General features: G+C 57.7%; 1 protein-coding gene across 1 annotated transcript; it reads left to right on the forward strand.

The window, feature by feature from the left end:
* The first annotated feature begins 1,100 nt into the window (after positions 1 to 1,100).
* MMP9 (matrix metallopeptidase 9) lies at positions 1,101 to 7,857 on the forward strand. The gene is made up of 13 exons (XM_037521613.2): positions 1,101 to 1,257; positions 1,684 to 1,916; positions 2,230 to 2,378; positions 2,621 to 2,749; positions 2,835 to 3,008; positions 3,532 to 3,705; positions 4,051 to 4,227; positions 4,345 to 4,500; positions 5,235 to 5,520; positions 5,637 to 5,776; positions 5,913 to 6,063; positions 6,150 to 6,253; positions 7,549 to 7,857. The coding sequence occupies exons 1-13, from the start codon at positions 1,120 to 1,122 to the stop codon at positions 7,665 to 7,667; spliced, it is 2,130 nt and encodes a 709-aa protein (XP_037377510.1). The 5' UTR covers positions 1,101 to 1,119; the 3' UTR covers positions 7,668 to 7,857.
* The last annotated feature ends 6,879 nt before the right edge of the window (positions 7,858 to 14,736 follow it).

Consider the following 14,736-nt stretch of genomic DNA (forward strand, 5'->3'; position numbering starts at 1 on the left):
GGGAGGGGGTTGCATAAATGGGTGCTGGAGCTGGTGCTGTTTGGAGCAGGCTGGAGAACTGGAAGGGCTCCGGAGATCATGCTTTGCCCCCGGCACCCCCTCCCTCTGTGTGGCAGTTAAGGTTTGCAAAGCTCAGAGAGGGCAAGGCATTTACTCTAGGTCACACAGATAATTAGAGCCCCAAACCCCCAGTCTCATGATTCCAGATCAGAGTCATGGTCTTGGCCTAGATAATTAAAAGCAATCACGCCATCTATTGAGGATTGCACATCACCATAGGAAGCATTTTAGGTGTTTTTGATCTCATTTTATCTTCACATCAATTTAGGGACAAAGGGCCCTACTTTACAGCCAAGGAAACAAATTCAGAGTGATGAGGACATTTGCCTGAGGCGCTGAAGGAAGAGTGAAGTCTTGTCTGTGGGTTTCCAGATGCCACAAACTTCCCTCTCTACTGCCCTGAAGGAGTCAGCCTGTTGAAGGCAGGGGGTGCCCCAGTGGAATTCCCCAATTCCTGCTTAGCCGAACCCACTCCTTCCACCCCCACAAGGAATGGGGAGAGGAATCAGTCCAGGAAGTCTTCCAGGGACGGGGCGGGGGGGGGGTGTGTGAGAAGAGGACAGACCCCAAGTGTGTGGGGAGCAGCCCCTGGAGGGGAGCTGTCCAAGAAGGGGGAGCACTAGGGTCAGAAAGAGGTCTCAGAGAATCTTCCCGTCCCTTCCCTTGGGCTAACCACTTGGGACCTTCACTGGGAGGGCTCAGGGCATCCTCCTGCCTCACCTCCCTCCTCCCTTTCATACAATTCTCACAAGCTCTGCAGTTTGCAAAACCCAACCTTTCCTCTATGGGCCTGTGGTTTCCTGTGGGTCTGGGGTCCTGCCTGACTTGGCAATGGGGATTGTGGGCAAGTGTGGGGGGAAGAGGAGGTGGTGTAAGCCCTTTCTTTGCCTTCTCATGCTGGGGCTACACACACATACACACACGCACACACATGCACACTGTCTCCTGAGTCAGCCCCTGCCTGCCCTGGCGGGGAGGGGCGGAGTCACTGATTCAGTTAACAGGGCCTCCTTAAAGCCCCCACAAGGACGGCTGCAGCCAGACACCACTACCCTCACCATGAGCCCCTGGCAGCCCCTGGTCCTGGTGCTCCTGGCGCTGGGCTGCAGTTCAGCAGCTCCCAGACGGCGTCAGCCCACAGTTGTGGTCTTCCCAGGAGACCTGAGAACCAACCTCACGGATTGGCAGCTGGCAGAGGTAGGTCAAAACCCTCTTCTAGAATTGGGGAGGGCTGGCCAGGAGTCCCAGGAAGGACATGGGGCTTTGGAGGAGATACTCTGGGGCATGCTGGGGGTGAGAGGCATATGAGCAGAACAGAGGTGTCCAGGATCAGGCAGGGGGTAGGGGGTGGGAGCTCTGGGCAGCGATAGTGAAGGGTGGGCTAATGAGAGTGTCCTGACTGGATGATGGGACATGGGGGGAGGGTACTGGAGGGCTCTGGAGTGGGTGCTGGGGGTGAACAGAGGTAAACCCTAAGGAGCTCTGAGATAGACATGCCCAGGGGGCGCTCTGGGATCCGTCTCCAGGGAGGGGAGATTCCTGGGTGGCCCAAGCGCCGCTACCCAGCGTTCCAAGACCTGGGCACATCGCTCTGGGTTCTGACGTCCGTGCCCTCGTCCACAGGAGTATCTGTACCGCTACGGCTACACGCGTGTGGCTGAGATGCGCAGGGACAAGCCGTCCCTGGGTCAGACGCTGCAGCTTCTCCAGAAGCGCTTGAGCCTGCCCGAGACGGGCGAGCTGGACAGCGCCACCCTGGCGGCCATGCGAGCCCCCCGCTGCGGCGTTCCCGACGTGGGCAGGTTCCAGACCTTCGAGGGCGACCTCAAGTGGCACCACCACAACATCACGTACTGGTGCGCTCGCGGGCCGGCGGGCAGGGTGGGGCCGAGCGGGGAGGCCAGTCCCGGCGCCGCTCAGGCCTGCGCGGGCACGTCCTCTCTGCGGCTGGTCCCGGCGCCGCGGACGTGCAGTCAGGGCCGGCGGCTGCACCCCTACGCGCGCACCCCGAGCCTCCCGCCTGGGCCCCCGCGAGCGTCCGCAGGGAAGAGACGGGCCTGGAAGCCCCGCGAGGCGCAGGGCGCGGGGAGCCGGTGCGCGCGGCGGTCTGAGCCCCGGGGGCCGCCGGCCCGGCGCGGGGACCTCTGATCTCCCCCGGCCTCCCCGCAGGGTCCAGAACTACTCGGAGGACCTGCCGCGCGACGTGACCGACGACGCCTTCGCCCGCGCCTTCGCGCTCTGGAGCGCCGTGACGCCGCTCACCTTCACGCGCGTGCACGGCCCGCACGCCGACATCGTCATCCAGTTTGGAGTGCGGGGTGCGGCGCGAGCGCGGGGAGGCCGCGGGCGGGGGCCCCGGCGGGCTGGGCCGGGAGAGGCGCAGAGACTGGAGGGGGCACCGAACCCGGCTTTCTCTTGCCGGCCGCTGCTCGCGCCTGGCGGGGGGGCGCCCCCTCCTGCCCGACGGAGCCCAGGGCCTTGGACCGGCCCGGCAGGCGGGGCTGCCGCGCGCTCCGGCGCGCACCGCCGTGCCGGGCTCACTTTCCTCCCCTTTCTGCAGAGCATGGAGACGGCTATCCCTTCGACGGGAAGGACGGGCTCCTGGCGCACGCCTTTCCTCCGGGCCAAGGCATTCAGGGAGACGCGCACTTCGACGACGAAGAGCTGTGGACCCTGGGCAGGGGCGTGGGTGAGCGCCTCCGCCGCCCCATCCCCACCCGCTTCCTTTCTCCCGCCGCTCTCAGGCCTTCTGACCCGGTCGCCTCCTCTTGCAGTGGTTGCAACCCACTTCGGAAACGCAAACGGCGCCCCCTGCCACTTCCCCTTCACCTTCGAGGGCCGCTCCTACTCCTCCTGCACCACGGACGGCCGCTCGGACGGCATGGCCTGGTGCGGCACCACGGCCAGCTTCGACGCCGACCGCCAGTTCGGCTTCTGCCCCAGCGAGAGTGAGTGCGGGGCTCCCGCAAGGGGCGGGGCGCGGCACCCTCGAGGGTCTAGGACCTGGTTTATATATATATTTAAAGAACAGGTTTATTAGGGAAAGAGACAAAGGAGTAAAAGGCTCTGCATAGACACAAGCGGGCAGGAAGAGCCGCCCCGCAGGCACAGGTTTGCTGAGAGGCCTGCGTGGAAGCAGGCGGGCGGCCTTGAGGGGAGCTCCGCTGAGGGAGGTCAGTGAGGAGAAGTCCTGGCAGGTACAGGTCACGGGCAGGCAGGAAGCTGCGGCCCTGCAGGAGAGAGTTGGTGAAAAGAGGCACCTGCAGGTCACAGGCGGGCGGAGGAGGGAGAGCTGCTAGGACCTGGGTTTTAATCCCAGCTCTGACATGAGTGCTGCGTGGCCTGGAAGCCACTGCCCCGTTCTTTGGGCCCAGTTTCCTCGTCTGTGAAATGAGGAGAGGAGGGATGGGGCGCACAGAGGGGGCTCGGTAGGCTCGTGGCACCTTGGGGTGATCGGCTGGGCATCCCTAGGACTCTACACCCAGGACGGCAACGCGGACGGCAAGCCTTGTGTGTTTCCATTCACCTTCGAGGGCCGCTCCTACTCTGCCTGCACCACGGATGGTCGCTCCGACGGCTACCGCTGGTGCGCCACCACGGCCAGCTACGACCAGGACAAGCTGTTCGGTTTCTGCCCCACTCGAGGTGCCTCCGCCCCACCTATTAGATTTAGCCTCATGCCCTGATTTCCATTGCCCCCCCCCCCAACATGGCTCCTCCACTCCTCAGCTTGCTTCTCTACCTCTCCTTGGTTGTCAGGACCTGAGGGTTCTGTCCACCATCACACGCTTCCGTTCCCCATTGCCACCACACTCAAGATTGGCTTTCAGCCCAGCCTGCGGCTTCTTCTTGGTCTCCTGTCCCCAGTGCCGCCCTCCAGTCTCAGCTGAGCTGCACAGGCCCCTAAGCTTTTAGAAAAGGTCACCTAGATTCCCTAGCTCCTGGCTGGCCCTGCCCATCCCACTCACCCAAGGCTCTGGGTCTCTTCAGTTGACTCCACAGTGACCGGGGGCAACTCAGCAGGGGAACAGTGTGTCTTTCCCTTCACCTTCCTGGGCAAGGAGTATTCCACCTGCACCAGAGAGGGCCGCAGCGACGGGCATCTCTGGTGTGCCACCACCTCAAACTTCGACATTGACAAGAAGTGGGGCTTCTGTCCGGACAAAGGTGGGCGAGACCCCAAGTTCCTGGGCCCGGGCCTAGGCCAGGCATGGTGGTGGGGACGGATGGCTGGGGCCCGGAGCTTGGCCCATGGCTTGTGTCTAACACTCCCCTTTCCTCCAGGGTACAGCCTGTTCCTTGTGGCTGCGCATGAGTTTGGCCACGCTCTGGGTTTGGATCACTCTTCGGTGCCAGCAGCGCTCATGTACCCCATGTACAGCTTCACCGAGCAGCCCCCTCTGCATGAGGACGACATCAAGGGCATCCAGCATCTCTATGGTGAGGGTGTGGGGCTGGGTGGGGGGGAGCATGGGGACCCAGGGCCAGTGTGTGCAAATGTTACTTGGTCGGCGCTTGGGGGTGGCACTAAAGAGCCCAGATTTTTAGCAGAAGACAGATATGGGTTCAAATGCCAGTCTGGTCACTTCCTGGCTGGGTGACCTTGGGCACGTCACTTCAACCTTCTGTTTTCTCATCTGTAATATGGGGTTCATCATTATAGCACCTGCCTCGTGGGGTTGTTAGGAGGTTGAAGAGAGTTAGACTAATGCCTGGCATATAGTGTTTGATATTTTTACTGTTACCCTCCAGTGTCCTTCTCATTAGTGTTAGCTCCTCATTTAGAAAGGCAGGGGTATTAAAGAACAATGGTGTCGTAGGGTTTCTTTGAAGATCAAAGGAGCTAACCTGAGTTTATAAAGCTCGAAGCACTAGGTTTGCCGCCTGGATGGAGCGCTCAAAAACGCTTCTCCAGCCTGAGGGGCCGGGGGAGTCCTGCTGCTCTTGTATTCATGGGTCCAGCCAGGGCCTGACCCGCTCAGGGGTTGAAACTGGCTTGAATGAAAGTCCAGCGCATGAAGGAAGCAGCCTGCCTGGGGCTGGTGAGGGGCGGGCTCCAACATCTAAAGTGAGGGGCGGGGAGGCTCGCTGATAAACTCTGGGGAGGAGCTAAGCCGTGAGCACAGGGGTGTGCAGGAACAGGGGGTTCTCAGCTCGTGCGTGTCCCTTTTCAGGCGCTCGCCCTGAACCTGAGCCTCGGCCTCCAGCCACCACCGCCTCTGTACCTCAGCCCACCGCACCTCCCACGGTCTGCCCCACCGCCCCTCCCACCGCCCGCCCCTCCGAGCGCCCCACGACAGGCCCCACAGGCCCCCCTGCAGCTGGCCCCACGGGCCCCCCCACTGCAGGGCCTTCTGCGGCCCCTACAGCGTCTTTGGATCCAGAGGACAATGTCTGCAACGTGGACATCTTCGACGCCATCGCGGAGATTGGGAATCGCCTGCATGTCTTTAAGGATGGGTGAGGGGCTGGGCTGTGGGGTTGAGGAAGGGGCCTTGGAGGAGGGAACCGCCCGCTCCGCCCCACCCAGCGGCCTGCAAGGGTCAGTGCCTGCGGTTCCCTTTGCATGTTCTCAGGAGGTACTGGCGACTCCCTGAGGGCAGCGGACGCCAGGTGCAGGGCCCCTTCCTTATCAGAAGCACATGGCCTGCGCTCCCTGCCAAGCTGGACTCGGCTTTCGAGGATCCGCTCACCAGGAGGATTTACTTCTTCTCTGGTTAGTTTCCTCGCAGCTCCGTCTCCCATTCAGAGAGTAACTCAAGCCGTCGAGGGCGGGTGGAAGGGACCCTCCTTCCAGGAGCCTGTGGGGCCCCTCCCTGCCCTTAGACCGACGCGACCCTTCTCCCCTGCAGGACGCCAAGTGTGGACGTACACGGGCGCGTCGGTGCTGGGTCCGAGGCGTCTGGACAAGCTGGGCCTGGGCCCGCAGGTGGCGGGGGTGACCGGGGCCCTCCCGCGCGGGGGGAGCAAGGTGCTGCTGTTCAGCGGGCAGAGCTTCTGGAGGTGAGGGCCGCGCGCCGCCGCCAGGGGGGGCCCGCGCTCCACCCGCCCGCCCGCGGCTCAGCCGGCTCCTCGCCGCCCTCCCGCAGGTTCGACGTGAAGTCGCAGCTGGTGGATTCCAGCAAAGGCACCCCGGTGGACCGTATGTTCCCAGGGGTGCCCCTGCACACGCATGACGTCTTCCAGTACCGAGGTAAGGGCCGCAGCCCGCTGCCAGAGGACCGCGCCGTGCCAGGCTCCCCTGCCTGGCATGTGAGGCTGGTCAGGTCCTGAGCCAGAAAGAAAAAAGCCCTGGACATTGAGGCAAATGCCCCAGCACAGATAAGTTCCCTGGAGAGGCAGGGGCGTCCCCAGGTCAGACGAGGACACACGGGCCCCGCCAGAACTTGGGCTCTGATTTCCTGCCTTGGTCCTAAGAGCGTTTCCTCCTACAGAGCAGCACACATGGTTTGCAAGGAGGCCCAGGCCTTCATTAGACGCCGTCCAGTGCCAGGCACTGTGCGCTCACAAGGGGGAGTGATAAAGATGACAGTTCTTAGCTGTGTGTCCTTGGGGCAGTCGCTACTACTAGTGGAGCCTCAGTTTCCCTACCTGGAAAGCTGGAGTTATATTTGCTTTTGGCTGCTCACATCCAATCCGAAATAGTTGCTTTCCCCCCTCTTCTTGAAAACACCTTAATCTAAGCCACAGAGTTTGCCCAACGCCTTTTAACATACCCCCTAGGAGTACAGAGGCATCAGGAGTGGAGGGCAAAGGACTTGGGGGTGACCCCAGACGCACTCCAAGGTCAAAGAAAGTAGAACTGGGCGAGGTCCCTGCACATCCCCTCCCACAGCCCAGTCACAGGCCAGCTCTGCTCCGCTCACACCACCTTCAGCCGCTCTTTGAGCACATCAAGGTCATTGCTAGCTTAAGGCCTTTGTGCCAGTTGTGGCCTGGGCCTGAAAGATCGCCCCGCCTCCCAGCCTAAGAGAACACGAAGAACACCAAGAGACCTTTACAAAGAGGCCTTCTCTGACCCTCATCATCTATTCACATACTTGCTTTTCTTTCCTTCATAGCTCTTGACATTGTCAAAATGAATCTCATTTGTTTGCACATTTCCTGGCTAATTGTCTTGCCCCACTGCTGTGTAAGCACCCCGAGAACCAAGAACATGAGCTTTTCTCCGCTATATCTGCAGTGCCTTCAACAGTGTTTGTTATGATAGATATTTTTTGAATGAATGAATGGATTTGTTGAATGAATGAATGAATGAATGTGGACGGAACCTTTCTGTACCTCCCGTGTGCCAGGCTCTGTGCCAGTGTTTTGGATATTGAGGCCTGTGCCCTCCAGCATCTCTGCGGGAGGATGGAGGTGTCTTGTTAAAACCTTGGAAAGACCTAGAAAGGGCAGGAGGCATGGTTGTCAAGACCTTGCTCCTGTTTCTGTGTGTGTGGGGGGAGGGATGGAGTCACCTCTCTTCTCCCTGCCTCTCCCCTGCAGAGAAAGCTTACTTCTGCCAGGACCGCTTCTTCTGGCGTGTGAGTTCCCGACAGGAGGTGAACCAGGTGGACAAAGTGGGATACGTGTCCTTCGACATCCTGCACTGCCCCGAGGAATAGGGCTGCCCATCCTGTTTCGGCACTGCGGTGTGGGTCCCCTGGGAACCACCCTAGTGGGGAAGGAGCCAGTTTGCTGGATCCGAACTGGTGGGTCTGTTCTGGGGCGAGGAGGAGGGGAGGTGGGCTGGGCCCTCTGTTCCCACCTTCCTTTTTTGTTGGAATGTTTTTAATAAACACTGGATTCTTTAGCCTTTTGGAGCAAATTAATGTATGGATGCTTGCTTGCATGTGTGTACATATTTAGTCAATAGAGCGCTTTCTGTGCTGCAGGGAGTGTTCTGAGCACTTTGTAAATATTAACATTGACTTCTTCCTACTAAGAAGGCATAATGTGGTTATTCCTATTTTACAGCTTAGGTAATGGCCCACCTATTATTCATTCATCAAACATTCATTGGACTCCTCCATGGAGCCTGACTCTGTGCTAGGCTCTGGGGGTAGAGTGATGAGTTGGGCTCTGTTCTCAAGGATCTCAGTGGTCCTCAAATTTTAAGGTGCCTCAGAGTGTCCTCAGAACTTGCTTACAATGCAGATTCCAGGCTCTATCCCCAGAGACCTCAACTTTGTTACAAGATGGTTCTGTGATTGCTGGAGGTGGGATCACACTTGGAGAGATGTGTGTGTATGTGTGATCCTTACTTAGAGAGAGAGAGAGTGTGTGTGTGTGTCTGTGTGTGATTCTGTATGTTGTAGTCGAATGTGGGAATGTTTTCCAGTCAAGATGACATCTGAACTTGAATTGAATCTGGAAGGATGAGTAAGAGTTTCTTCTTGGGCCAGTTGGGCTGCCTTCTTAGATGGTAATTTGCCAAGAATCATTACACTTAAAAATGTACCTATTATCTAACTCTCACAACATGTGTCAACACGAAAGGATGCTGATCACTGAATTGTTCTTGTAGTGAGAAACTGGCAATGACTAAGTGCCCAGGAGTAAGGTGGCAGATCAATAAAATATGGATTATATGCTAATGCTAATAGTACTACCCCTGCCGTGGCACTGATGGTGGGCCAGGCACTGCTCCATGTGGTCGATGTACGCTATCTCAGGTAAGCCTTAAACAACCCGAGGCAGGAACGTCTCTGCCACTGTTACTATTGGGGTCCTCCCGCCCCCCAGTTTTACCAGTGAGGAAACTGAAGAGCAGAGAGTGACACAGCTCCCTTGCAGTCTCCTAGTTAGCGAGTGGGATTTGAATGTGGGCTTTTGGGGCAAGCGCTGGAAGAAGAGAGAAAATCAGAGGGTGTACGGGGAACAGCAAATGGCTGGATCTCTAGAGTGTGATTTTAACAGGTGGACAAGGTGGGGAACAGAGAGGATTCTGGAATGTTTGAGACAGCCATGGTGGCTTGGCCAGATAAAAGCATGAATTCAACCTCACTGAATAGCAGATGGGCTTGACCGACAGGTGGAGGCAGCAGAGTGGGGCGATGGGCTTGGTCAAATTTGATGATTTTTCTGGATCTGGGGTCCACGTGGGAGCTTAAGGTGGTGTTTAGAGAACTACCTCCTGAGCTTCTCTGGGTGGGAACCCCTTTTCTAGTTACCCATTTCTGACTCAGGAATGACCCAGTCCCACCCAAACATTCCTTGATATGGCTTACTTAAAATCCCTCTGGATCCTTCTCCCTCTAGATACTGTTCCATGCCTCTACCTCTTGCCCCCATCCATAAAGAAACTTCCCTCCTGTACAGTCTCCAGTGACTGTCTCCACTTCGCAGCCATTTCCAGCCCGGCCCCCACCTCCCTACACATGGAAATGGCCTCCGGTGGCCAGATGCATTTGGGGAGTTTTACTCCTCTGTGCTCATCCTACCCCTCTCGCAGCTTCTCTGACGTGGCTGATTATGCCCTTCTTCCTGAAATTTTTCTCCACTTGGTCTCCGGGTCCTGGTTCTCCTCCCACCTCACTGGCTGCAGCTTCCTCACTCCAACCTTTAAATGATAGCTTGCCCTTGGACTCAACCCTTGGACCTCTCTGCTCTGTGTAAACATTCCCTGTGCTCTGTTTGGCCCTCCAGCTTTAAATAGCACCTCTCTGCTAAAGACTCTGAAATTTATATCTCCAGCCTTAACCTCTCCCCTGAGCTCCCGACTCCTACATTCAACTGCCAACTCTGCTGGCCCCTCGGTGCCTAATAGGCATCTCAACTTACAGGTGCAAGCGAAATCTTGAGCTCCACCTTCCAAACATGCTCTTCCATTAGCCATCACTACCTTAATAAAAGACATCCTCTGGGCCTCCCCGGTGGCGCAGCAGGTTGAGTGCAGCACTGTGAAGCTGTGAGACCTCACCCAGAGGACAAGGGGAAGTCACTGAAAAGTTTCAGGTAAAGAAAGATGATGAGGGGCCTCCCTGGTGGTGCAAGGGGTTAAGCACCGCACTGTGAAGCAATCCGCAGCCTCTGCAGCAAAGAGTTCGATTCCCGGCCAGCCAGGGAGCAACCTACATGGCGCGGCAGACCTCTCCTGTCATGCCCACTGCTTCCCTCAGCAGTGTTTTTGGTCCTTCTGCTTGTTCTGTTCCCTGCTCTGTCTCTGGTGAATCCTCTCACCCTCCCACATCTCTGGCCTGTACCCCAGTTCTTGTATAAAAAAAAAAAAGATGTCCTCTGCCCTCGATCCAGCTTATAACCTGATCGGTCCTAAGATCTAGGAATCAGTTAAACTTCTTATTCTGCTACAGGATTTCTCAACATTGGCACGCTTGACATTCCAACCAGATAATTCTTTGTTGTGGGTCATATCCTGTACCTTGGAGGATGTCCTCTTCCAGGAAGTAGCAGGATCCATGTACCTACAGATGCCAGAGTCATTTGGCATCAGTCCTGCTCCCCACCCCCTGGCCCCGTCATAAAGAGGGGGAAGTGGCGTGCAGGGAGGTGATGTGGAATCTGTGGTATACAGTCAGGCAGCCATGGTGCAAGCCTAGATGGCACAGTGGCCTCTACCCATTAGATGCCAGTATGATACCCCTCCAGCTGTGACCACACACAATGTCTCCTAATACTGCCAGGTTATGGGCAACACTACCGAATTCCCAGCAGTTATTACCTTAGAGAACCATTGCTCTAATGTAATACGCAGATAGCAAGTCAATCTGTCCTAAGCACACATTCCAGTAAAATTTTGTAAGCTGAACACAACCGCAAACCAGCATCCAACTCAAGATAAAAACATACCAACATCCTAGATGTCCCCCTGCATTCACTACCCTTTCATCTGAAGTAAAGTAAGAGTAACCACCGTTACTTCTGATAGCCTAGGCAGATTCCAATGTTTACTTTATTCAAGTACTATTTTATGATACATATTTCTAGTGTCTGGCTTCTTTTTGCTCAATATTGTCTTTATGAGATTCATCCGTGTTGTTTGTGAGCTACAGATTGTTCATTCTCACTTCTGGCTGTATCCCATACTATGAATGTGCCATTTATTTATCCACTTTACTGTTGATGGACATTTGCAATTTGAGGCTATTATGAATAATGCTACATGAACACTCCTGTCAATGTATTTTGGTGAATATGGCCAGCGACTTCTTTTTAATTACTTAATTAATTTTTATTATATATGTATTTTACACCATGCTTCCATTTTGTGCAACGTATGCTTTCTCCTCTCAGCTGTAGCCCCTGTAAAATTTGCCCAGTTCACCCGTGCACCATCACCATAGTCCCTTGTGCTCCTCCCTCCCCTGTTTTGATCCCTCTCTTTCCTGGCAGCCACTTCTTCTGGGCATAAACCTGGCATTGGAATTGGGGTAGGTGGATGTGCACTTTTAGTGGATGTGACAGAACAGTTTCCCAAAGTGGTTTGACCCACCTATACTCCCACCAGCAGTGTATGAGAGTTTCCAGGAGTCCTTCTTGACTCCTCTTTCCATTGTATGAATATCTAACCCAGTAGCAGGCCCTGTCGGCTCTACTTCCAAAGTGTCCCCACGATCAGATGACCCAGTTGGGCTATCATCAACTCTCATACAGTGGCTGGTGGGGAGGGGTAGAGGCAGAAGCCTCTGAATTACATTCCCAGCTTCTAGTCCTGCTCTTCTTTAGTTGACTCTTCACTCAGCAGGAAGAGTGATCTCTTTTTTTTAAAGATATTATTTATTTATTTTTGCATAGAAGAACTGGGGTGTAGGCCAGATGTGCGGGGAGGGTGAGAGGATTCACCAGAGACAGAGTGGGGAGTAGAACAGGCAGATCAACTGAAATACATTGCTAAGGGGAGGAGCAGGCAAAATAGGAGAGATCTGTGCCATGTAGGTCAGCTCCCTAGCCAGGGATTGAACTTAGGCCACAAGGTGATAACGCTGAGACTTGAGACTTAACCCCTAGGCCACCAGGGAGGCCCAGAGTGATCTTGTTAAAACCTAAATCGGGGGCCTCCCTCGTGGCACAACTGGTTGAGTGCCATACTGTGAAGCTGTCCACAGCCTCTGCAGTGTGGGTCCTATCCCGGCTGGCTGGAGAGAACCCCACATGATGTGGCAAGACGGAGACGTCTTGCCCGCTGCTCCCCTCAGCAGTGTATTTCAGTCAGTCTGCCTGTTCTGTTCCCCGCTTTGTCTCTGGTGAATCCTCTCACCCTCCCGCGCATCTGGCCTGTACCCCAGTTCTTGTATAAATAAATAAATCTTAAAAAAAAACCTAAATCGGGTCGCATGATTCCCCTACTCGAAAACTGCCCAATGGCTTGCCTTGTGGATTAGAAAAGAATCCAGCCTCCTCCCTGAAGCATTCAAGAGTCCATATGCTCTGTTCTCCGCGCCTCCCTCATGTCTCATCACTCACTCCACTCCCTCTTCCAGGCACAGTGGCCTTGTTGCTGCCTCTGAACAGTCCAGGCTCCTGTTCACCCCTGGGCCTTTGCACTTGCCAGCTTTTCTTCCAGAGAACCCTTCCTGCAGAACTCTGCACATCTGGCTCCTTCTCATCAGCGAGGTCTCCGCTCAAATACCACATCTTCTCAGACTTAGGCTTCCTTAGACTCCCCGCTGAAGGAGTCCTTCCCCTAGTATTATGCTTTGGCACAATTTTTTCTTAATATAGACCACAATCTCAGCTCATCTTGTCTATGCCTTTGCTTACACACAAGGCTTCCCTCCTCACTAATCATGCGTGTAAGTCACACGAGGACAGTCCATCTCCTTCAAGGCTGCATCTCCAGCGCCTACCACTACTGCCTGGAACACAGGCGGGCCATGGGGCTGTGTTGATGACTGAGTGAGTGAGTGAGTGAGTGAGTGAGCTATGAGTGCATGAAACCCTGGTGTCCGGGCGACCCGGCAGAGGCGGGCCTGGCCTCCAGGTGTCAGGACAGCGCTCAGCTGCAGGTGGGCTTCTCAAGGCGCCTTGGTGGGGTTCAGAACCCAGGGCCTCGGCCTCGGTGACCAGATTTCGAGGCTCAGCACAGCGGGCACTAGGACCCTGGTGGCGCCGCGTCCGGCGGGGGGCGGGGGGCGGGGGCCGGGGGGCGGCGGGCGCGGGGAACCCGCTCTTTCGGCGCCTGCAGCCGGGCTGCGGCCACTTGTGCGATCCGGGCCGCGTCGAGGCCGCCGGCCCTCCCCGCGCCATGAGCCGCAGGTTCACCGTCACTTCGCTGCCCAGCGGGCCCGTCGGCGCCCCCGACCCGAGGCCCCCCCGGCGTCCGGCGGCCGAGCCCCCGGATCCCCGCCGCCTCCCCGGGGAAGACGCCAAAGGTAGAGGCCGCAGGGGCGGGGCGGGGGCGGGGCGGGCGGGGCGGGGCGCGGGCGGCCCCGGGGGCGGGGTCTGCGCTGGGGGCGCCGCCTCCCGGGGGCCCCGAGGCGAGGGGCCGGGGTACCTGCCGGGCGGGTGGGGGGAACCCCACGGGACGCTGCGGGGGAGGGGCCAGATGCGGGGGGCTGGGCCGCGGGAGGGGGTGGGGCTGGAGGCCGAGGGGTGGGTCTTGCGATTGTGGGCGAGGGTCTTGGGGGACTAGGCCGGAGCGCCCGAAAAGGGCGGGTGGTCCCGGGGGGGGGAACCGGAGGGGAGAAGCTGAAGCGGGACGGAGAGGGCTGGAGGCTTGCGGGTGGGCTCAGGCTAGGGGCCGGCGGCGGGGTCCGTTGGATTTGGGGTCAGAAAAGGGCGGGACCAGAGGGGGAGGGTTGGGCCAGGGAGTTGGGGCGCAGGCGGGAGGAAACCGGGTCCGGGTCGTCTCGACCGGGCTTTTGTCCTTGGCCTGGAAGGCTTCGCGGTTGGCGCTTGGGGATCCCGATCCCGGGAAGGAGAAGAAGTTAGCGTGGCCCCCGGGCCGCTAGATGCTGGGAGCATCTGGTGGGGACCCGGGTCCCGACCTCGGGGACCCACTTAGCTCCAGGACGGCGGGGGCAGCCAGCCGGGCCCAGATCAGGGTCTTGTGCTGGAAATCACACGCGGGATGCTGAAGGGGGGAGGGAGGCCCTTCTGGCCTTCGGTGAAGAAGTGGCGTCCCGCATGCACCCACAGTCTTCTCCGCAGGGGGCATCTGTCGGGGTCCCCTCCCGGGCCTGCGCCCCTCAGGTCTGGAAGGGAAGCGGGGTCAGGTGGCCCCCGCACCGCCAGGGGTCGCTGCTGAGCCGCAGGTGACTCACCCTGACCCGGACCGCCAGAGGGGCATTTTAGGGGTTTCTCGGGCGAAACTCCTTATTGAGGAGATGACCTAACAGACTAGATTTCCGAAGGGCCCAGGCCTGACTAGCCAGCCGCCTCCTGGAGGTGGCTACTCGCCTGCGTTGGACCCTTCCACTCTCCACTTCACCTCTGTCCCCTTGCTCGTTCCTATCAACGTCCTCACCATCCTAACACCTCTAAAAGCCAACTGCAGGGGCCGTTCTCAACGCCCCCTTTGCTTTTCCCATCGCATCAGATTGGTCCTCACAGCTCAGTCCACTTCCAAAATTTGCCCGAGTCTGGCCCATATCTTGGATCTCCGCGGGCCTCCATCCATCCCTTCCCAGGCCCGCAGGCCCGCAGCTCCTCCTGGGTCTGACTGCTCCACTCCCGGCCTAACCACCCCTCACAAAAGCTCCCCCTCGCCTGTGCGATGAAGGCTGAGCCCATAGC

The sequence above is a fragment of the Talpa occidentalis genome, unplaced genomic scaffold, assembly GCF_014898055.3.
Source record: "Talpa occidentalis isolate TD23 unplaced genomic scaffold, MPIMG_talOcc4v2.1 talOcc4.10, whole genome shotgun sequence".
Taxonomy (NCBI): domain Eukaryota; kingdom Metazoa; phylum Chordata; class Mammalia; order Eulipotyphla; family Talpidae; genus Talpa; species Talpa occidentalis.